The sequence below is a fragment of the Astatotilapia calliptera genome, chromosome 3, assembly GCF_900246225.1.
Source record: "Astatotilapia calliptera chromosome 3, fAstCal1.2, whole genome shotgun sequence".
In the NCBI taxonomy this organism is placed as follows: Eukaryota; Metazoa; Chordata; class Actinopteri; order Cichliformes; family Cichlidae; genus Astatotilapia; species Astatotilapia calliptera.
The window spans coordinates 6,522,308-6,544,953 of NC_039304.1; the positions used below are offsets into that span (position 1 = coordinate 6,522,308).

Here is a 22,646-nt window from a genome sequence, read left to right on the forward strand (position 1 = left end):
TGCCCCCCTGCCATCCTACTGCTAACCCTCAGTGCCAGCAAAGTCCAGAGGATACCAGACCCTCTGTTATTCATTATGCACCCAAAACGGCTGACAAAAGTTGTTGTTCCCACAAGGAGTTTAATTGTGTTCCAGGACCAGAAACACATGAACAAGAACTTCCCTCCCGGAAACAAAGCTTAGAAAAGGAAGGTGGCATAGTGAACAACTCTTTTTGACCCATTGGTCATTTGTTGCCAGTTTGGCGTTGCAACTTGATTGACTGTTGCATGACTTTGTTTGCAATTTGCAGTCTTCAACTCATATAGGATATAAAGAAACATGCAACGTGCACTGAGCTTGTGGAAGTCTGGAAATGGATCTGCCTGTTAGTAATTTTCTATTTTGCCCACCCGCTGTACCTTTCCTATTTCTCTGCGTGTAAATGCATGCCTATTGTATTGACTTTTTTCCTGTTGTGGCCCGTTGGCCTTTACCAAGCTTATCCACTAAAAATCTCATGCATGCCTAAGCTAACTTATCATATTTTTCTTTTAGTAAAGAGGCTATGGCGTGCAAAGGATACTGGGCGCCTGGAGTCAGTTGTTGGAACATAAAAGTTATTGGATTCCTCTTTTCGAACACTGCAGGGGTCACGGTGGTTTCTGATGAGGTAAGAGAACTTATCATTATTGATTCTGATTTCGAGGTTCTGCTCCTTCTGAAGCATTTGCAGTGCAGAGACCATTAATAGTTTAAAATGTGCGAGTAGGTCGGGGGGTTTATATTGCAAAACTCTGATAAGGTTTCACCCATTCACTTCAACAGGAAAAAATGTTATCAACCACAACACAGATGTTGTGACATCTGTGACATCATAATACCCAGTTTCAGTATATGCAGAAAGAACCTTTATCAGCAATTCTATTCCTTTAGATGTTTTTGTGTACAGCACTCAAGCAGTTACTTCAAAAATTGTTGCTGTTGTTGTATAAACTATTTTTCAAAACAGGTCATTGATGCATACCCGCACCGTGTCATCGAGAGACGAAAGGAAAGTAAGAAATGTCCTTTGCCTACTAATTTTGATATATAAAAAAACGTATTTACTGTTCTCTAACATTTTTGTATACTTGTGCAGAATGCTGCACACCTGCTCTGTTCAGTAGTTGCAAGCTCGTTGTTTTCTGGGCAGTTCAGATGCCTCAACAAGGTATGTTGAAAGTTCAAAAGTGGTCCAAACAGTTGACTCCTTTCGTTGCTGAGGAAAGAGTTCGGTTCCTTTAAAGAAGACTATATTTGAAAACACCCTAAGACGCATGGTACCTAAGTAAATCCAAATTACTCTGCACTTCCAATCCCACAGATGAAGTTCCCAGTTGAAGACGTGGCTGTGCCCTGTGAACTTTGGTACGCACTGGATTCTTGTGGTATGTGTTCATATAATTATTAATTTGCATAATTTGTTGTGAAGCAGTTTCTTGCACAAAGTGTTTTTTTTAAAATACGTTTTCAGTGGCACAAACTATTGTAATTTTTTAATTTATTAACTTTTTCTTCAGATTGTCAACATTTCTGCACAGAAAATACTGCTCATAGACCCCATGGGGAATGAAGGTGTCTATGACAGGAAAATTCTGCTCAACTGGAGGTATGCATTATTACTGAGGTATTATTCTTAGATAAAACATTTCTTGTTTCATTACAAACATTTTTGTTCAACTAGGAATTTTCTGAGGATGAGAGGGCATGAAGACACCATGGAGTGGCAGTTACAGACTATGCAACACAACAAGCAACAGGATTCCAGCAGTTGGGGAGTTTTAATGTTAAAGGTAACCCTTATTCAAATGATTCCATTTCTTGTTAGCTATAATTAAGACTTTAAGTGAATTTAAGTGAAGTGAAATTTATTTCGGTCAACAACAAAAACACAAGTTATCATTTTACATAGAAGTACAGTAACAGTAACTGAAAAAGGAATAGGCTGAAGCTTTGTGGATTATAATTATCCTATCCTTTACCTAATTAAGACTTTACATTCTAATTATGATCAATCTCACAGTTTGCAGAACACTACCTTGATTTTGGAGAGGTCAGTGAGGTGTCAACCACTACAGAGGCAGTTGTGCTGGAGCGAATGCAGATAGCTTGCACCCTACCTGAAAATCAAGGTAAGTCCAGTAAAGTCCTTATCACGTTAGAGTGTGTACTTCCATTTTAAATAGTGCTTTTCAAACAGCACAGTGCAAATAGTGCTCTTCAAACACTTTCAGATAAGACCCTTCTCAAAGTCTAATTTAAATAATTCAGGAGAAAAAATTTCCTTGAAGTATATTTGGAAAAATGTACTATTACTCCACCTAAACTTGGTTTATCTGACCCAGATAGACTGCAGGTCATAACTTACCTGAAGTTAAGTTCACCTCAGGTCTCTGCTCCTCCTGCCTCACCTTCCCTCATCCACCTGCTGCCTCTGTGGAAGCTCCGCCAAAGCCACCACCAAACAACTGACTTATTTTTACACATCGATCAGCATCCGGCCAATCCACCACCTTTCATTGTTTATACCATTACAAGAAAATAAAAAAACATCATCGGCCCATAAAAATAAAAAATCACCATCAGTATGCCCGATGGCCAGTCCAGCTATGGTCGTGCCATCAGCTAACCCTTCACGTGCCAGCTGTGACACGCGTGCCCAGGGTTGCCGACCCCTGCTCTAAAGCATCTGATTTGGATTCCTGAGATAAAATATATTTTCCTTTGGCTTTGTTTTCTTCCCATTTGTGGCTTTAATGTAGTGTTACATCCTGTTTGTTTGCTTCCATCTGTATACATGTCCAGATTCACTGTTATGTTTCTATTCTTACATTGCTGTGTGAGCACTGTTCTCTCTGCTGACTGATGTGACCTTTTGTATCTCACACTGATACTTGTCATATTTGTATCTGCGCCTAAAAGATAAAAAGTTTTCCATGCTAAAACACAGCTCCACCTCCTGCAGTTCTCCCTCTGAACCACTAGATGTCTCTGTTATCTAAATGAAGACGTGCAGCACAGCAACCACAGCAGCGCTCAGATCACACGTGTCCTGTTATTATGTATAAAAGCATGAAACAGGTGAGACAGGTGGGATCAATATTAATGTTGTGGAAATATATGAAAAAGCAACAGAAGAGTGAAAAAACAAAACAAATTTCCCACGTGTGGGACTAATAAAGGTTATCTTATCTTAAAACATTTCGTGTTTCTAGAAAGATCTTTCAGCTCACAGCTGCTCACAGACTGTATTTACAAGTGACAAACTGCAACTCTACAGTACATCTACAGTATATATCAAATATATTCTGTATTCAAATCTATTGAGTGATGTTTGAAAGTCTTTCCAGGTGAGTTTGATCCAGGAGGTTCTGAAGCCAGAGTCAGACAGAGACTGTGCAGAGACTGTAGAAGGACAGAGCAGCAGCAGAGCAGTCCAGATACACTGATGATCCTCTGTCAGATCCAGAGGGACACACAGGGATGATGCTGGACTCTACATTGTGTCTGACAGTGGAGCTGTTCTCAGAGCAGTTCACTCTGCAGCACTGACAGTCATCTGCACTTCTTCTCATTCCTCTGTCAGTCACTGCTGGATGAAGCTCTCCTCTCCACCTCCCAGTAACATGGCCCAGTCAGAGCGTCTCTACACACAAGCTGCTGCTGCTTCAACCTCTCTGGATCATCAGGACACAGCTCCTCCTCTCTCAGCACACACACCGCCCTGTTTACCATCATCAGCTCCACCTGCAGAGAGAAGAAGGAAGAGCAGAGGAGATAAACGAGTGTTTCCAGAGACTCTTCATCAGCTGTCAGTCAGTGATGCAGCACATCCAGTATAAAGAGCAGCAGGGACTTCAGTGCTGGGACTGTACTAGGACTCATTGTTGCTTCACTTTTTCTAATCTTTGGATTTTTATTGAAGTTGCTGAAAATGTTTTTCCCTCCTAGTTTGAGTTTGGACTTTCATTCATTAGAAGAACCTTGGTGTGTCCACTCTGAGCTCTGTAGGAACCCCAACAACAAGCCCAACAATCCAGATGGACGGTTCCAGCTGTTAACTGGAGGAATTCCATCCAAACATCTGCTCTCACTAAATTCTTCCTCACCTACAGACTGTGTTCTTCACTGCTTTAAACTTGGAAATGAATGCAGTCATTGGTCTGCGTGCTGCTTTGTACAGAGAGCTGATTGGCTGTTGAAAGTGTTTGATCAGAGCGTGTCAGCCGTTACTATGGTGACCATAAAGGTCAGAAACAGGAAGTGTTTGTGTCCAATCCTGAAGCCTGTCACCATTCTCCTCTCACAGCTTCACTGAGAAGCTGCAGCTTTACAGGAAACACTGGATCTTTGTTTCATACTGACTGTGTTTAGTACAATACTGCTGACAGCACCACCCACTCACTCCATCACTCTACTTACACCAGAGTCTCCAGTCTGTAGTCTGGACTCTGCTGAAGATCAGACAGCTGCTTCACATCTGGATACTTCAGGTTGTTTTCCCACAGGTCCAGCTGTCTCAGATGGGAGGGGTTGGACTTCAGTGCTGCTGCCAGATAATCACAGCTGATCTCTGACAAACCACAGTCCCTCAATCTGTATAAAGAATGAAAGATGTAAGTTTATTAGACAAAGTGTGAGCTTGAAATCATTCAGTGTTTCATCATCTGTTCAGAGCTGAAGAAGGTTCAGAATGTAGAAGTTTAGAAAATGGAAACTCCAAACAGCTGAAGCCAACAGGAAGCAGCTTCAAACAGGAAACTGTGCAGAGTTTCAGACTATATGTCCTGATGCAGCCAGTTGGATTTTGGAGATTTGAATCTCTGTTCTGTGACTAAGTCCTTGAATCATTTCTTCCAGTTGGTCCAACAAGACAGACTAAGTGTTGGACATGTGTTGTGGCTCCATTAGGGGAGCTTCTAAATGTGATGTGATGGCCCCTCTGGGTCTGTCAGGTCACAGGACTGAAGAGAGCTCAAACTGGGCACACAGTTGTTCCAGTCTGGACCAAAGACTCTATACTGGGACTGAGGGACTGCTTTGACTGCACCCGCTGGGACTTTTTAAAGGCTCATGTTCTCACTTAGATCATTGATTTCTACTTACATTTCTTTCTGGGAAAAATGGGGATTACTTTGGAAACAGGAAGTATTTTCCCCAATAAGCAGCCCTGGATTAGTAAATCACTCCAACATGTTCTCAGCCAGAAGAAGCTGTCTTGTTATGAGGGAGAGAAGAAAAAGATTGAGGCACAGAAACTTGTTGAAAGACAGATAAAGCAGCTAAAATCAGATGTAAAAGTAAAGCAGAGGATGAGCTAAATAAAGGACACTCAAGGCTGGCTTGGAAAGGAATGAAGTCCATGGTGGGGATGCAGCACAAGGAGCAAAGATGAATGTGATGCTGAATCAGCAGAAGACTTGGACTCATTTGATTCCAGCTTTGATATCATTGATTAACTTTATGCATCATGCTGGCAGTGGAGGAGATTTGGATGTTGGACTGTGTTTTGGATGATGTGTGTATGTTTGTGTTGGACTGCTGTCTGTAAAGCAAACGCACATTTTGCTTTGGATTTCAGTGTCAGACAGACTTTAAGGTGGAATGAAGAGTTGGAGAGTTTCACATCATCTCACTTCATCTCAGCACAACTAAAACATGCTGACTGACCTCAGAGTTTCAAGTCCACATCCTGGACTCTCCAGGAAACCACACAGATGCTTCACTCCTGAATCCTGCAGCTTGTTGTAGCTCAGGTCCAGCTGTCTCAGATGGGAGGGGTTGGACTTCAGTGCTGCTGCCAGATAATCACAGCTGATCTCTGACAAACCACAGTCCAACAATCTGTGTAAAGAATGAAAGATGTAAGTTTATTAGACAAAGTGTGAGCTTGAAATCATTCAGTGTTTCATCATCTGTTCAGAGCTGAAGAAGGTTCAGAATGTAGAAGTTTAGAAAATGGAAACTCCAAACAGCTGAAGCCAACAGGAAGCAGCTTCAAACAAACACAACAAGAGAAAAAACTCTGAATGTTTCACATTAAAGTCGTACATTTATCATAAAAACAGGACAAAGACTTGAAAAAGTCGTGTTTTTCCTTCCAGGAACCACAAGGCTTCAGTTTTAAAGGTGAAGTGTGAAAGAAATGGACATATTTGAAGTCCAACACCTTTTTCCAGTCACATTATTAAAGCAGACAAACTACAAGCTCATTTTCATTCCAACAAGTCATCTTCTGACCTGGACTAACAACACTGGTCTCTATGTGCAGCTGGCTGTGAGACCAGTGCTCAGGGAGCGTCTACAAAGTGCAACACTGAAAGAACATCACACACTCATTTGCTTCCAGCACTTTCACACAAACATCTACTGTCATTATTGTCACCAAACTCTGTGGATCCTTTATTGCAAATTCAAATGGGATCAAATGGTCAGACAAAAGAGGGTTATGAGGAAATATGATGAAATGTTGTGTATTAGCAGCAAGTTATTGAATCATTTTCCTCAGAAACCAAACAAAATGATTGACAAACATGTTTTTACAAACTCAGTGTTGGACTTGGATCAGCAGGATAAGCTGATGTTTAAAGGCATTTGAGTCTCGCTGTATGAGAGTCCAGTTATTACTCAATATTTATGGATGATTAAGTGTGCATGCGCCAACCAGCGTGCAGCCTGTTACAGTCGCTCCTGCTTTTCTCTTAGTTTAGCTCTTTTTTCTGACGTATTCTTTTTTTTTCTGACTTGTATTTTCCTCCGTTTTCTATCTCTTACTCAATCATGTGGATTGAGAGAGTTTTTGTTCTTCTGGTGGCCGTGGAACTGTTACTTTTATCATGGAACGGGACCGCGGCACATCTCCTACACGCACGGACTGTTTACTCCAGAGATCAGCTGATCGCCCTGATGCCGGCCGGCTCGCTGGTGTCCTGGATTGTTGATTACCTGACAGGAAGACCACAATATGTATGTCTCCCACAGTGTGTGTCTGACAAGGTGATTAGCAACACAGGGGCACCACAGGGGACTGTCCTCTCCCCCTTCCTCTTCACCCTCTACACCACAGACTTCAGCCACTGCACAGAGACCTGCCATCTTCAGAAGTTTTCTGATGACTCTGCGGTGGTTGGATGCATCAGCAGGGATGATGAGACAGAGTACTGGGCTGTGGTCGACTCCTTTGTCACGTGGTGTGAGCAGAATCATCTGCAGCTCAACGTGGCAAAGACCAAGGAACTGATCGTGGACTTCAGGAAGACCAGGAAACACTTGACCCCTGTTTCAATCCAGGGGGTCAGTGTTGACATTGTGGAGGACTATAAATACCTTGGAGTACACATTGACAATAAACTGGACTGGGCTAAAAACACCACAGCACTTTACAGGAAGGGCCAGAGTCGTCTCTATTTTTTGAGGCGACTGAGGTCCTTCAACATCTGCCAGAAAATGCTGAGGATTTTCTATGAGTCTGTGGTGGCCAGTGCGATCCTCTATGCTGTTGCATGCTGGGGGAGCAGGCTGAGGGTCACAGATGCCAACAGACTTAATAAACTGATCCGTAAGGCCAGCAATGTTGTGGGGATGGAGCTGGACTCCCTCAAGGTGGTGTCGGAGAGGCGGATGCTGTCCAAGATAAAGACAATGTTGGATAACACCTCCCACCCACTCCATGACATGTTGGTCAGTCACAGGAGCACGTTCAGTGAGAGACTGAGATTACCGAAAAGCACCACTGAACGACACAGGAAATCATTCCTGCCTGTGGCCATCTCCCTGTACAACGCATCCACTTAACACACTGTTTACTGCTACAACTACACATGTTTCTTTTCCAAATATTTATTTATAAGTGACTTATGTATGTATGTATGTATATATTGTACTATTCTTAGTTAGCGTATTGTCTGTCTTGTCTTAATGTTGGTTTAAAATGGAGCACTGTAACAAAAAATAATTTCCCCCAGGGATCAATAAAGTATTCTGATTCTGATTCTGATGATGTTCTTTCAGTGTTGCACTTTGTAGACGCTCCCTGAGCCTCACAGCCAGCTGCCCAGGGACCAGCTGACATTACCCAGCATTAGAGGCGGCTGTAAAAAAATGGATTTTCCTATTTAAATGGTTTTAATTTGAATAAAGCGATGTTGATTCATTCAATCCTGAATCGATTTTTAATATAAATGTATTTTGCCAGAATCTCAGGTTAAAGCTCCCAAAAGTATTTCAACAACAAGCAAACAGATAAAACAGTAAATGAGAGCAGCTAAACACACAAAGATGGAAACACAGAGCGTGGATCGTTCACTCGACGGCACGTACACGGACACGCCGTCGGGGCTGAAAGTGGACAGCTCACAGATCCTGAAGCTGCAGGTTTCATCTGTCTCCAACCAAAACTGACTGAACCAGCTGCAAAAGAAGATCCAAACTACGCTTTATGTTTGATGAACATCGTCATGAATTCTCTCTGACTTTGACGTTTACTTCCTGCACAGCTCTCTCTCTCTCAGTGTACTTCAAGAACAGTTTACCTTCAAAAATCTGTTTCCTGCATTATTCACTGCTTATTACGCACCAGTCTGCTGTTGTGTTCACTGCTGTCGGCCTCCCAAAACAAAGCCTCATTTCTGCTGTTCAATACTGAAGAAATGTAAACCTTTTAAAATGATGACAGATTACAAACTCTCAGCTGTGTCTGTAATCAAACCTCTGTAACTTTGCTTCACTTCAGCAGCATCAGGTAATGTTCACATGTTGATTCATGGTTTGCTTCAGTTTTTGATGGACTGCAGAATATTTTGAAGGTTATCTGCTATAAAAAGCCAGAACAGGAAAATCTGCTTCATGTGTTTCTGTTTGATCCTCAGTGACTTTGACACAAAGGCCTCTGCTGTGATGATCACACCTCTGATCAAGTCTCACAGTGTCAGCTTTGTTTTTATACATATGGATATGTGCTGATAAATGATCAGAGTTATAATATTTCCCACTGTCTGCTGTGTGCCGTGACCTTTGACCTGCTAAAGACAGTCAGCTGTGGATTATTCATTGTTGTGTCTGATACTTAGAACTGTGAGGAAGAACACTACACAGTTAATCAGGGTCCCCTCTCTCTGAATCAGGAAAGGTGGGCAGGCCGCGTGTGGGCCGCGGGCCATACGTTGAGTGTCACTGTTTGAAATGTGAACATTGTTCTGCTGCAGTCAATGGACTAAACCAGAGAAGAAGAAAACAGACTTTACCATGAAGATCCTCAGTGTGGATCAGTATAATATCAGCCTGATGTCTGCAGTTTAGTGTCAGCACAACTTTCACATCATATTCATCTCAGCACAACTAAAACATGCTGACTGACCTCAGAGTTTCAAGTCCACATCCTGGACTCTCCAGGAAACCACACAGATGCTTCACTCCTGAATCCTGCAGCTTGTTGTTGCAGCTCAGGTCCAGCTCTCTCAGATGGGAGGGGTTGGACTTCACTGCTGCTGCCAGATAATCACAGCTGATCTCTGACAAACCACAGTCCATCAATCTGTATAAAGAATGAAAGATGTAAGTTTATTAGACAAAGTGTGAGCTTGAAATCATTCAGTGTTTCATCATCTGTTCAGAGCTGAAGAAGGTTCAGAATGTAGAAGTTTAGAAAATGGAAACTCCAAACAGCTGAAGCCAACAGGAAGCAGCTTCAAACAAACACAACAAGAGAAAAAACTCTGAATGTTTCACATTAAAGTCGTACATTTATCATAAAAACAGGACAAAGACTTGAAAAAGTCGTGTTTTTCCTTCCAGGAACCACAAGGCTTCAGTTTTAAAGGTGAAGTGTGAAAGAAATGGACATATTTGAAGTCCAACACCTTTTTCCAGTCACATTATTAAAGCAGACAAACTACAAGCTCATTTTCATTCCAACAAGTCATCTTCTGACCTGGACTAACAACACTGGTCTCTATGTGCAGCTGACTGTGAGACCAGTGCTCAGGGAGCGTCTACAAAGTGCAACACTGAAAGAACATCACACACTCATTTGCTTCCAGCACTTTCACACAAACATCTACTGTCATTATTGTCACCAAACTCTGTGGATCCTTTATTGCAAATTCAAATGGGATCAAATGGTCAGACAAAAGAGGGTTATGAGGAAATATGATGAAATGTTGTGTATTAGCAGCAAGTTATTGAATCATTTTCCTCAGAAACCAAACAAAATGATTGACAAACATGTTTTTACAAACTCAGTGTTGGACTTGGATCAGCAGGATAAGCTGATGTTTAAAGGCATTTGAGTCTCGCTGTATGAGAGTCCAGTTATTACTCAATATTTATGGATGATGTTCTTTCAGTGTTGCACTTTGTAGATGCTCCCTGAGCCTCACAGCCAGCTGCACATGGACCAGCTGACATTACCCAGCATTAGAGGCGGCTGTAAAAAAATGGATTTTCCTATTTAAATGGTTTGAATTTGAATAAAGCGATGTTGATTCATTCAATCCTGAATCGATTTTTAATATGAATGTATTTTGCCAGAATCTCAGGTTAAAGCTCCCAAAAGTATTTCAACAACAAGCAAACAGATAAAACAGTAAATGAGAGCAGCTAAACACACAAAGATGGAAACACAGAGCGTGGATCGTTCACTCGACGGCACGTACACGGACACGCCGTCGGGGCTGAAAGTGGACAGCTCACAGATCCTGAAGCTGCAGGTTTCATCTGTCTCCAACCAAAACTGACTGAACCAGCAGCAGAAGAAGATCCAAACTACGCTTTATGTTTGATGAACATCGTCATGAATTCTCTCTGACTTTGACGTTTACTTCCTGCACAGCTCTCTCTCTCTCAGTGTACTTCAAGAACAGTTTACCTTCAAAAATCTGTTTCCTGCATTATTCACTGCTTATTACGCACCAGTCTGCTGTTGTGTTCACTGCTGTCGGCCTCCGAAAACAAAGCCTCATTTCTGCTGTTCAGTACTGAAGAAATTGAAACCTTTTAAAATGATGACAGATTACAAACTCTCAGCTGTGTCTGTAATCAAACCTCTGTAACTTTGCTTCACTTCAACAGCATCAGCTCATGTTCACATGTTGATTCATGGTTCGCTTCAGTTTTTGATGGACTGCAGAATATTTTGAAGGTTATCTGCTATAAAAAGCCAGAACAGGAAAATCTGCTTCATGTGTTTCTGTTTGATCCTCAGTGACTTTGACACAAAGGCCTCTGCTGTGATGATCACACCTCTGATCAAGTCTCACAGTGTCAGCTTTGTTTTTATACATATGGATATGTGCTGATAAATGATCAGAGTTATAATATTTCCCACTGTCTGCTGTGTGCCGTGACCTTTGACCTGCTAAAGACAGTGAGCTGTGGATTATTCATTGTTGTGTCTGATACTTAGAACTGTGAGGAAGAACACTACACAGTTAATCAGGGTCCCCTCTCTCTGAATCAGGAAAGGTGGGCAGGCCGCGTGTGGGCCGCGGGCCATACGTTGAGTCTCACTGTTTGAAATGTGAACATTGTTCTGCTGCAGTCAATGGACTAAACCAGAGAAGAAGAAAACAGACTTTACCATGAAGATCCTCAGTGTGGATCAGTATAATATCAGCCTGATGTCTGCAGTTTAGTGTCAGCACAACTTTCACATCATATTCATCTCAGCACAACTAAAACATGCTGACTGACCTCAGAGTTTCAAGTCCACATCCTGGACTCTCCAGGAAACCACACAGATGCTTCACTCCTGAATCCTGCAGCTTGTTGTTGCAGCTCAGGTCCAGCTCTCTCAGATGGGAGGGGTTGGACTTCACTGCTGCTGCCAGATAATCACAGCTGATCTCTGACAAACCACAGCCCCTCAATCTGCATAAAGAATGAAAGATGTAAGTTTATTAGACAAAGTGTGAGCTTGAAATCATTCAGTGTTTCATCATCTGTTCAGAGCTGAAGAAGGTTCAGAATGTAGAAGTTTAGAAAATGGAAACTCCAAACAGCTGAAGCCAACAGGAAGCAGCTTCAAACAAACACAACAAGAGAAAAAACTCTGAATGTTTCACATTAAAGTCGTACATTTATCATAAAAACAGGACAAAGACTTGAAAAAGTCGTGTTTTTACTTCCAGGAACCACAAGGCTTCACTTTTAAAGGTGAAGTGTGAAAGAAATGGACATATTTGAAGTCCAACACCTTTTTCCAGTCACATTATTAACCCTTTAAGACCTACCATAGAACCAAGTCCGCTAGAGGTTATATTATATGTTTACATGCTGTGGTGCCATTTTTGGGAGCATTTCAAGTTGATATACATCAATACAACCATTATATCCCAAATTTTAATAATATGTCTGCATTAAGTGCATAATAATTACATAAATTGCAAAAAAGTGCAATAAACCACAAAAACTTTTTAAATCGTTTTTGTTTTTTTAACATATATTTCTAGTTAGAGAAATTTAAGAGGCTTATCGCTCAAAACTGTAAATACAAAAAAGTTGCACAAAATAGTTTCCTACCACAGGAAATTTATTTTGAGTGTTTTCATAGTTTTATTTTTGAGATACACCAATTTTCATATACTACAGGAAAAACGAAAAAATATATTATAGTGCAAATTTGCAAAATAACAGCATATGCATCACAATAAACTATTTCCAGCAGTGCAATATGAGTCCTAAGCATCCCAGAAACGACACAGAAAGTCATGAAGTCAAACATAACTTTTAAAAACAAGTATAAGCTCATGAGGCCCTGATGGTAAAAAAAACTACATTTCCGCAAAATGACGTCACTTCCGGTTTCGGGCAGGTCATGCGGTCATGTGATAGTTCGCGCTGATGGACGTAGGAAGTGTTACAAACAGCTATATGTGGAAGGAAACTGTGACCTAGGACAAGCTGATGGCATAAGATGTAAGTACAATTCCTCCGGTTTCATATGCAAAAAAAATTATTGCGCTAGCTTACGTGGTTGCAGTGTTACCGGGATTTAAAAAGAGTTACTCAAAACAGAGCGTGCCCGCTCCGACCGGCTTTAAAGGGTTAAAGCAGACAAACTACAAGCTCATTTTCATTCCAACAAGTCATCTTCTGACCTGGACTAACAACACTGGTCTCTATGTGCAGCTGGCTGTGAGACCAGTGCTCAGGGAGCGTCTACAAAGTGCAACACTGAAAGAACATCACACACTCATTTGCTTCCATCATCCAACCTGAAGAGGAAACAGGGACGGCTCCCCTTCAAAGTAAAAGCTGCTCCTTTTGGACACAGTATCAAAGAAAGTCTACAGTATAACATAGAAAAGACAGAACAAAGTTTTGGTTGTTTTTAAATTGTGCAGAAATGAAACTACACTAAGCTCAATTATGTGACAGACATTTCAGCCCATGTCAGTTTGGCCTCATCCTGGGCCGGATTATCCAGCACACACTCTGACCACAGGCCCAGGGGCCACGCACAGCTGGGCTCCATCCAAGAGACAGCAAACAAACCAACACAATAATAAAAAGCACCATGTGATCTTCTTACATCTTCAAGACAAACATAGTAAAAACATGAGCATATTTGTTTCCTGATAAAATGATGTGACAGGTAGAACAGAGTAAAGTGGTGGTGTTACAGCCTTTCTCCCCTCTGCTGCCGAGGCTGTTAGTCTCTCCCAAACTCAGCTACAGGACTTCCAAATGAATGAAAGCAGCAGAAGTGGCTTTACAAATGAAAGAGGAAGAGGAGAAGAAGAGGAGAGGGAGGCCACCCTGACGATCACTCCAGCTGAAAACATCACACTTCCATTAAAGTTGGTGAGAAAATGTTGAGCAGGATGAGCTGCTGGCTAATCTGGAGGCTGTAGCAGCAGCTCACAGTCACAGTGGATTTCCACTCATGAAAAAGCTCTGGCTGCTTCATTTCTCATCTCATATCAGAGACTTTAAAGCTTCACTGAAGCTGTACTGTGATGCTTCCATATCCCAGTGAGGCCTCCATAATGATTTCAGCTGTTCTGTACACACACTGTGTGCCCTGTATGGCTCAAAGTCTCTGCAGCCTGTTTTTATCTGCTATCATCAGATCTTCATCATCCTCATTCACATCCCTCACACACTCTACAGCCTCATCAGCACTGACTTCATCTTCACTGACTGATGGAGCACAACATGAACCTGTGGAGGCTGAAACACTGTCCTGTCAAACATCTCCCCGTCACCACTCCACTTCTGTCAGCCTTTAAATGAACCCTGCTCAAGTCTGTCACTTCTGTTTGGAGCCAAAAGGAAAAACTGTTGTTCAGTCGTTTGGAAAGACAACATTTCTGAAAGCACTCAAACTTCTTCACATTTGTCTTCAGACACATCCTGAATATTTAGGAACTGAAGAAAGTTTCAAACATCCATCAAAGACCTGAAATATAGAAAACCAACAACAGCAGCAGTCAGTGAACTCACCTCAGAGTCTCCAGTCCACAGTTTGGACTCTCCAGTCCAGCACACAGAAGCTTCATCCCGGAGTCCTTGACATCATCATTTCCACTCATGTCCAGCTCTGTCAGATGGGAGGGGTTGGACTTCAGAGCTGAGGCCACAACTTCACAGTGAGACTCTGAGAGTCCACACCGAGTCAGTCTGTGATGATAGAAAATATAAAATGTGTTATTATAAAAGCAGAAAATCTGCATTATAAACACAGACTGAATGTATATGAAGACAAAACAGAGTGAGGTCATAATCTGATGAATCTGCTCTTCACATCTGTGCTTCAGCTCCTCTTACTGTGTTTGACATGACACAACGATTGAGTCTCTCTCAGACCTGCAGACTTTTAATGAGAATCTTTGTTTGGCTTTAATCTGCAGATGAAGGAGGAAGATGGTGTCACATTTAGGCTTCCATAATGTCCACAGTCTGTCACTGAGATCTGATCCAGAGTCAGAGTGAAGACACACATTTGGACTGTTTCCTGTTTTGACTCCAGAACATTTTGAATGAGTTCAGCTCAGTGAAGAGTTCCAGCTGGAAAGATGATCTCTGTTTGCTACCTGCTGTCAGGTACGACTGTTCACGTCCACACGCAGGAAAAACCTGCTGACTGTTACCAAACGGAGCAGAAATCGCATCACTGGACAATAATGATGAATGAACTCAGAGCTGCTGATATCAGATCTGATTTCAGGGGAACTAAACACAGAAATGATTGGCTCATTTTAGCTTTCTGAGCCATTATCTGCTGGTGTGTCGCTAGTTGGCAGAAAATGATTTGTATTCCTGTTCAGGGCTTCAGTGTTTATGAGTCCAGATCCAGGTGACAGCAAGTCAAAATGATGTTACCTGTCTGTGTCCAGCAGCAGCCTGTATTCACTTTGAATATTGTTATAACCTGACATGGATCAGTTTGTCTTTGATTGGTTTGTAAATGTCACTGTTTCCATTGGACCTGAGTGACGTACAAAGACAGAGAGGGAGAGAAAGGAGAGAGAGGATGGAGACAGCAAAGAGAGAGCAAACACAAACAGGTGAGAGTGGACAGGTGGACAGTGTGATCGTGTATACAGCGTCTCTTTATGTCTGTCTCCACGTCGGTTGAGTGTGAAGTGCATATGAGAGCATGAGGGGGGGAATGGATGTTTGTGTCTGTGTGTGCCTGTATGTCTGTGTCTATATGTCAGGTTGGGTATCAGACGCCACCTCTCTGGGGACACCTCAGGCCCTCCAAGGTTTGGAGGCCTATCTCCACCCACCACCACTTCCCCTGCCGGTGGCGGACTCCCTCAGGTGTCGGTGTGTTGGTGGTTCTTTGTGTCTGGGGGTGGGCGTCCGGGTACACACCGGCTCACTCCTTGGCGGCCGCTTATTGGGGCTCGCTCGGGCCACTTCGGAGGTGGGGTGCCCCCGGCCTCTCGGCCTGGGGCTCGGTCACTCAGGCACAGTTGGCTGCCGGCGGAGCTCACGGGCGCGTCACTGCAACTCCCCCTGGCTTCTGCTCCGCGGCTGCTGAATGAGCCCTCATCTGGGACTCTCCTCAGCTCTTACTGGGACAGTGGCGCGGCTGCCCCTCTGTGGGTCTTCCTTGGTCTCTTGTGTTCTGGGGGCCTCTGGATGTCTGGAGTTTTGATCTCCTCCATACCTGCTTCATACCATAGAGGACAGGGCTGTGGCTCCCCACACTCCCTAGCAGATCATTACATGGAGAAACCTTTGGAATGCAAGCATGCTGATCCACACAGGTATGCACACAGGTGTACACATGCACTGTAAAAAATCAAACTTGCAGTTGTTGAGCTTACAGTCATTTCTTTCACAATTCAACAATAAAAGTTCAGTTGGCCCATAAACTCAAATACATTAAGGGTTTCAACTAATCATTTAACGTTTTGGAGCAAAAGTTGGTCTCAGATGAAATTTATTGCTGGCAAAATGAATGAATTCAAGTTTTACATGAGTTGAAGCTGTTGGCGCCTTTCTGTGCCTGAGTACGCATGCGCATCTCATATTTTTGGATGCTACGGGATCTACATTGCGCTTTTGCAAGGACTGAAAGCCACCTGCCCGTCTGCCTTAATGAGAACGTGAGGCTAGGAGCTGGATAGATCGTTCATCTCAAGTTTCTAAAGGCAAGTAATGTTTCTTTTATTATATCAGACAGTATATGTTTGAACAGTCTCAATTTGTCTGTTAGAAATATCACAACTGAAGTTCTTCGTATTTTTCCGAAACTTAGCATAACATTACTTTCTTGGCTAAGAAGCCTTGTGGCTTATGGGTATGTGTTTACTATATCATTTAAGATTCCATGTCACAAACTACGTGCCATGTCACAAAACAATGAAAATCCGACAAACTTCGCTACTAAAGAGGCGCGCTCATATCTGACAAGCCTCCGCGACACCCCCTATGCGTATTTCATGAAGTGCAGTCTGTGGCCGCCATACCACCGAACGAAACAAAATAGGCTGGCTCACTCATGACCAACGGCAGCAACCCCCCACCGCTATTTAAATAAAATAAAATAAAATAAAGTTCGGGGGCGCCTGCTGCCATGTCGTTTAATTTGTTCGAATCACATCTAGCCAATAAAATGTGTGCTTTAGTTTCTGTGTGAACGGGGTGGTGGAGTCCTCATGGCCAGCGAGCTCCACTAAATGAAATATGAGATGTGACAATATAGTTTATATCGATATAGTCTACATTATCATTATACTCGTGGAGCCGCAAGTTTGCCTCTCTTTCGTCCACTTTTGTCTCTACGCTGTGTTACTCCGCCTCTCTCCTTCACTGAACACAACTCCCCCATCGCTTCACCTGCAGGCAACGACAAGATGGACACGGCAGCTATCAAAGAGGAGCTGGTCGGTAAAAAGAAAACATTTGAAGATTACTATTTTAGTACTGTCAGCGTAAAGTTAATGCCATAACTGCATTAACGGGGCAAATCTCCGTTAACTAGTTACCGCGGATCACCCCGTGCGTGGGGCTGGGTGGCGTTAGTGAGCTAACCGGGCTAACGCGTTGACGCACGGCCTAAAATCCTTTCATCTCAAAAATCGACAGTCTGCCTTATGTATGAATTCTGGTTGTGCTTACTGACCTCGAACCAATTTTATGTGGTACACAGCTTAAAAAAATATGTCAAAAAATGTTTTGGTACGACTTTGGTAAGCTATGAAGCTGCACTGCTTGATGGATTGTTGGAGCATTACGGCTACCGAGGAGCCTCGCAGAGTGATACGTACTCTGCTTCAACGTAATATTACCATATTATGCGTGTAAGGACCATAAATGGCGCCTGTAAGAGACACGGTTACAAAGAGGATTTCAAACTCCAGGCTGTCAGTTGCGCAGTAGAACTTGGAAACAGAGCAGCTGCAAAATCTGTCTTTGTTATTATGCTCAGCATCTTTTATTTTACATTTTGACTGCACAATTGTGAGCTTTTTGTTATGCACAAAACAACATTGTTTTGGTTTATTTATGGAGCACCATTAATAAATGCACTGATAATTTAAACAGATGCTTCAGGAGTTTTATCCCACTCATACTCTCAATCCAATGTTTGTCATTCTAAGTTGTAAAACCAATCACACAAAATTATCCTTGGCTTACATAATACATCCCAGTATACTGTTGGTGCATTCCATGTAGAATACAATTTGTTAATAATAAATTAAATAAATTAAACATTTGATGTAATGTATGTTTTGTAAATTATTTGTTTTACTGTGTTTCACATGGCATTTTACAAGGCAGAATCAGCTCACTTTAGTGAGCCAAAAAAATTAGGACAGGAGAAAAAAATTCTTAAGTAATGTCAGGAAGCTGGTATTTTATTTTAAAACTAATTGCTATTTTTATTTATTTAGAGAATTAAAAGCCAACTCCAGACCACTGCTTGTCCTGATTTATGAGGGACTGATGAGGAGTTGGTAAGGAGAGGAATCAGAACAGGAGTGCCTGCCCCCCGCCCCAAACACATTATCAGGTAATGTAACTTTGGTAATTTGAGATTAATTCAGGTTTCTTTTGAATTGTTGACACTGTCCTCTCCTCTCTTCTCATTATAGCTTTTGTATGCAGTGCCAGTTCTGCTCTTTTGTCTGTTCAAGCCAAGAAGCTACGACATAGAAGAGGATTTCATTTGCCCTGTGTTTACAGTGACTGCGTCTGTTCGTTCAGGACACGAGGGGCATTGAAGTCTCACCTCAGCAGATCACACAACAGGGCTAAGAAAAGGCAGGAGATCTCAACATTTTTTGTGATTTTTGTGAATTTAAGGAAAACTGCTCACAGCATACATTTATTTCACATATTTTAAGGCACTTAAAAAAAAATCAGACTGTATCCTGTCCTTTCCAAAAATGTGACTATGCTACCAACAATTTAACAACCTTTACGTCACACACAAGCAGAAAGCACAAAAACTCAAAAGATATAAAAAACTGTATTAGACTGATTTCTCATGCAAATGCATGTCCTAGTGAAAGTAGCTCCCCTGATAAATCCTTAAATACCTCTCAGGAGCCAGAGACATTACCAAGTGGTTCAGGTGTAGCATCAAGTGATAAAGAGGACAATGAGTTTGTAGATTACCAATGTCTTGAACATAAAATAGCTAGACTTTTTCTATGCATGCAAACATTGTTACATGTTTCTAAAAGTGCTTTGCAGAGAATTATTGAGGAAATTAGTGACATTTTAAAATTTTCTCAGGTTCATTCATTTCAAAGAATCAAACAGGTGCTTGCTTAACAGAACATTGAGGCAGATGATGATGTAATTAAAAATATAAATGATGCACTTTTCAAAACCAACCCATTAATTATCTCAACAGAACCAAAAGGTGAAGAAGACGGATAAGAACATGGCACTCATCACCCAAAAGATGGACATCACATTCTCTCTCAGGAGGAAAGAAGTTGTGGAGATGCAGCCCTTGGTCAAGGAAATGCAGCTCAGATGGCCAGCTCTCTTCTTGAAAGAACAGGTAAGATAATCTCTTAAATATTTAAAGGAAAACTTCCGTTTTTTTCTTCTTCCCTTTTTCCCCAGTGTGGTCTTATTTCTAAAATTGAAAACGTTCATTTATTCACCCAGAAAAATTTCAAGGCATTTGGAGTTGTTAGAAAGAAATTTTAATCCCAATGTTACGAGTCAGTCGTTTTGCAAGAGAGAGCTGAGCCACGGTTATGGGGAAAGGATTCACTGAGACAACTAAGAAATGCCTGAATTAAGCCAAAAACCACTCTGGAGGGATTTTAATCTAAGGAAATAACATTAAAATGTGTTTAAAAGCTCCAAAAAGTTGATTTTACATGATATAGGACCTTTACAATTCCTTCTGAACAACTCCAAATGCCTCGAAACTTGTCTGGGTGAGTAAATGAACGTGAGCTCCATTTCTTGTGCCCTTGAGAAGCATCTGTTTGTATCACTCCAATATCTTGTAGAAAAGGTTGAAGGCTACCGTTGAGCTAACAATGCTAGTGGTAAAATATAAAAAAATACTTGGCTCTAAAAATATGAACTCTATTGAAGTGAAATCTATTTACTTGTCAACTTGCTGTGTATAATAACGGATTGCTTTTATTTCGCTCTTCTCTGGGCACCCAAAGCGCTTTATAATTCCACTACTCACTCACTCACTCTCACATTCACACATCGGTGCAGGGAAACCACAGTTGTAGCCACAGCTGCCCTGGGGTAGACTGACAGAAGTGACGCTGCCATATCGCGCCACTGGGCCCTCTGGCCAACACCAGTAAGCGGTGGGGTAAAGGGTCTTGCCCAAGGACACAACGACCAGGACAGAGAGAGCTGGGGATAGAACCAGCATCCTTCCGGTTACAGATGAGCTTCCCAACCCCCTGAACCACGGTTGCCGCAATGACTTGTCTTCACTGGGCATCTAGAATCTTTTGGTGCTGACCCTTAGCGGGCAACAGCCATGAAACTCACAGAACAGGATTGAGAAAGTCACTTACGTGTTATGAAAGTATACAAATTTGACCACAGGATGTTATTCTTACTTCATTTCTACATAACTATAAAATTAATGGAATTTTTTCAATGAATTTAAAATACAATTTATTGATTTATTTCTTTTCTGCAATACATCCTGTAACAATTGAAACCATTATTTTGTCTTATCAACATTTGATTAGGTATTCTATAGACTTACTGTAAAATCTGCCGATCAGATTTTTCTTGTTTTTTTTTTTTTTTTTTTAATACGTCAGTTATAATTTGTACCACCACTACCACTAAAAGAAAAAATCCAATCAAGGCCTGACCAATAGATCAACCGAGACTAACTAAATGTTTTGAAATTAAGCTCTTTTAACCAAATTTGAAAACAATGTGATTTTTATATAATGTACCTTTAAAAGTTTTCTTCTATATTTTTTTTGTTGCTTTGTAGATTTGTGCGGAATTCTCACGCATTACCACCAAGGATCTCATGGGGACCTTCATGACTGCCCTCGACACTTACTCACTTCGGCTGATTAAGCTGTATCGAATTAGAAAAGCTGCTTTCCGCAATGACATGGATTCCCTGTTGCAGAAGTTTGATGAACAGGTAATATATAAAAATGTATTTGTGTCTGGTTTATGAGGAACCTGAAGTTCCCACTGTAACGAAAGATACTTTATTAAATATTTACTAAATTGATGTAAAAATTGTTAGTTTTCAAAAAGTGTGTCCTGAATGGGATTATAAGCTAACAAGCAGCGCTGTGTTTGGCAGATTGCAGGTAATGACAGACAGTTCAACTCTCATCCCACTCATGGCACTTTTTGTTATAAATGTTGTAATAAGTGTGCTACATTTGTTGCACATCAAAATTACTTAAAAAATAAATAAATAAAAAAAACTGACAAAAACATGACCAATTATCTGTAATAACTCATTTCAACATCTTATTTCTTAAGGCTGTATTTTGAGCAACAACACTTAATGTGTTTTTAAAACAAAATGGTAGGTTTATAAATGAGACTGAGTCTTATTTGATTTCCTTGTTTTAGGTCTCAAACATAGTCCAGCATCGACGAACCATCAGTTTGGAAGGGTTACCGATATTTGTTCGCGACGACGAGACCAAACTCTTCTTAACATGTCTGGTGAGTATGCAAATCTACTCAATCTTCAGTTTTGGTTTTCAGAGACTTATATGTACTGTTGTTTTTTATTTTGCATAGGATACAGATCCAGTTGAGAGGGCAACCCGAGGTGTTACGGTGGGCATCCTCACTGTTCTGGAGGACTACGTGGGACCCAACTCGCAGTCCACAGTGGTCAACACTGCCATTGTTTTGGAAGAGGACATTATTCTTGATGATCTGCCAGACCTTCCCACTGCCTTTGCCTACTTGTTTGGCCTACTTTATGGGCTCAACATGGAGTTTCCCAAAGAACTCAAGTACACATTTGAAGCTGTGCAACACATTTTTATGGAGTTGACATCTACCTGTTCCCAGAGGATAAGAAGCTTCAAAACCAAGCTCTTAACCAAAGTCTAACCTATTTGACAACATGTTCAACTCAAATGCAACTTGTGTAAAACAGAATGGCAATTTGTTTTGATTTACTGTTTTTGGGTTTCGTGGCAAGTTGCTCTGAAAAAAGTTAATTTCTGTCTTTAAGAAAACGGTAAGGTGCAGAAAGTTCTGAATCAATGTCTTCTGTTCTAACTTTACTTAATGTAGCTTGCATGGCTGATTGCAGATTTCATGTATAACATGTTATTATAAAATGTTGAAAGGTTTTATTCTAACTTGAGCTGTTTTAAACAATTTTTATAATCTGGTTTTAGGTACATTTGTATTAGTTTTATAACAAATGTGGCGCGATACTGAACTTCACAGGAAATTGGAGTGTTGATACCATTACTATTAAAAGACAAGTGGTGGAAAAATTTGTTTGAAAGTTGTTAGCTGTATGGAAACCAGGAAGTTGTTCACATCCTGCCATCTGATGTTTTGAATCTGTTTGTTAGTGACTATCTATCAAGATAGGTTTGATATTCTGTCTGACAACACCACCTTTAAAATTGGATGAGTAACATTTGTTACAAAAATTTGACTTTATTTGTGGCTGAATGTTGTCAGTATGTTAAAAATGGCTGATCTCAAAAGTCAAC

General features: G+C 41.3%; 2 protein-coding genes across 4 annotated transcripts in view; one reads left to right on the plus strand and one right to left on the minus strand.

The window, feature by feature from the left end:
• Positions 1-3,692: 3,692 nt before the first annotated feature.
• LOC113017624 (protein NLRC3-like) overlaps positions 3,693-22,646 on the minus strand; it is a 159,567-nt gene continuing 140,613 nt past the window's right edge. The window contains exons 5-8 of one of the 3 annotated variants that reach the window (XM_026160767.1): positions 14,464-14,640; positions 5,692-5,865; positions 4,444-4,617; positions 3,693-3,768 (exon numbers count right to left, since the gene is read on the minus strand). In XM_026160767.1, the coding sequence (XP_026016552.1) occupies positions 3,759-3,768; positions 4,444-4,617; positions 5,692-5,865; positions 14,464-14,640 (535 nt within the window). In that variant the 3' untranslated portion in view covers positions 3,693-3,758. Of the gene's footprint in view, positions 3,769-4,443; positions 4,618-5,691; positions 5,866-14,463; positions 14,641-14,684; positions 15,449-22,646 lie in introns of those variants that run through there. The other 2 variants (XM_026160774.1, XM_026160786.1) reach the window with 2 other exon arrangements.
• Positions 18,372-22,421, plus strand: LOC113017899 (uncharacterized). Its single transcript, XM_026161004.1, has 6 exons — positions 18,372-18,490; positions 18,573-18,741; positions 19,340-19,492; positions 20,927-21,085; positions 21,532-21,627; positions 21,706-22,421. The coding sequence occupies exons 3-6, from the start codon at positions 19,370-19,372 to the stop codon at positions 22,024-22,026; spliced, it is 699 nt and encodes a 232-aa protein (XP_026016789.1). The 5' UTR covers positions 18,372-18,490; positions 18,573-18,741; positions 19,340-19,369; the 3' UTR covers positions 22,027-22,421.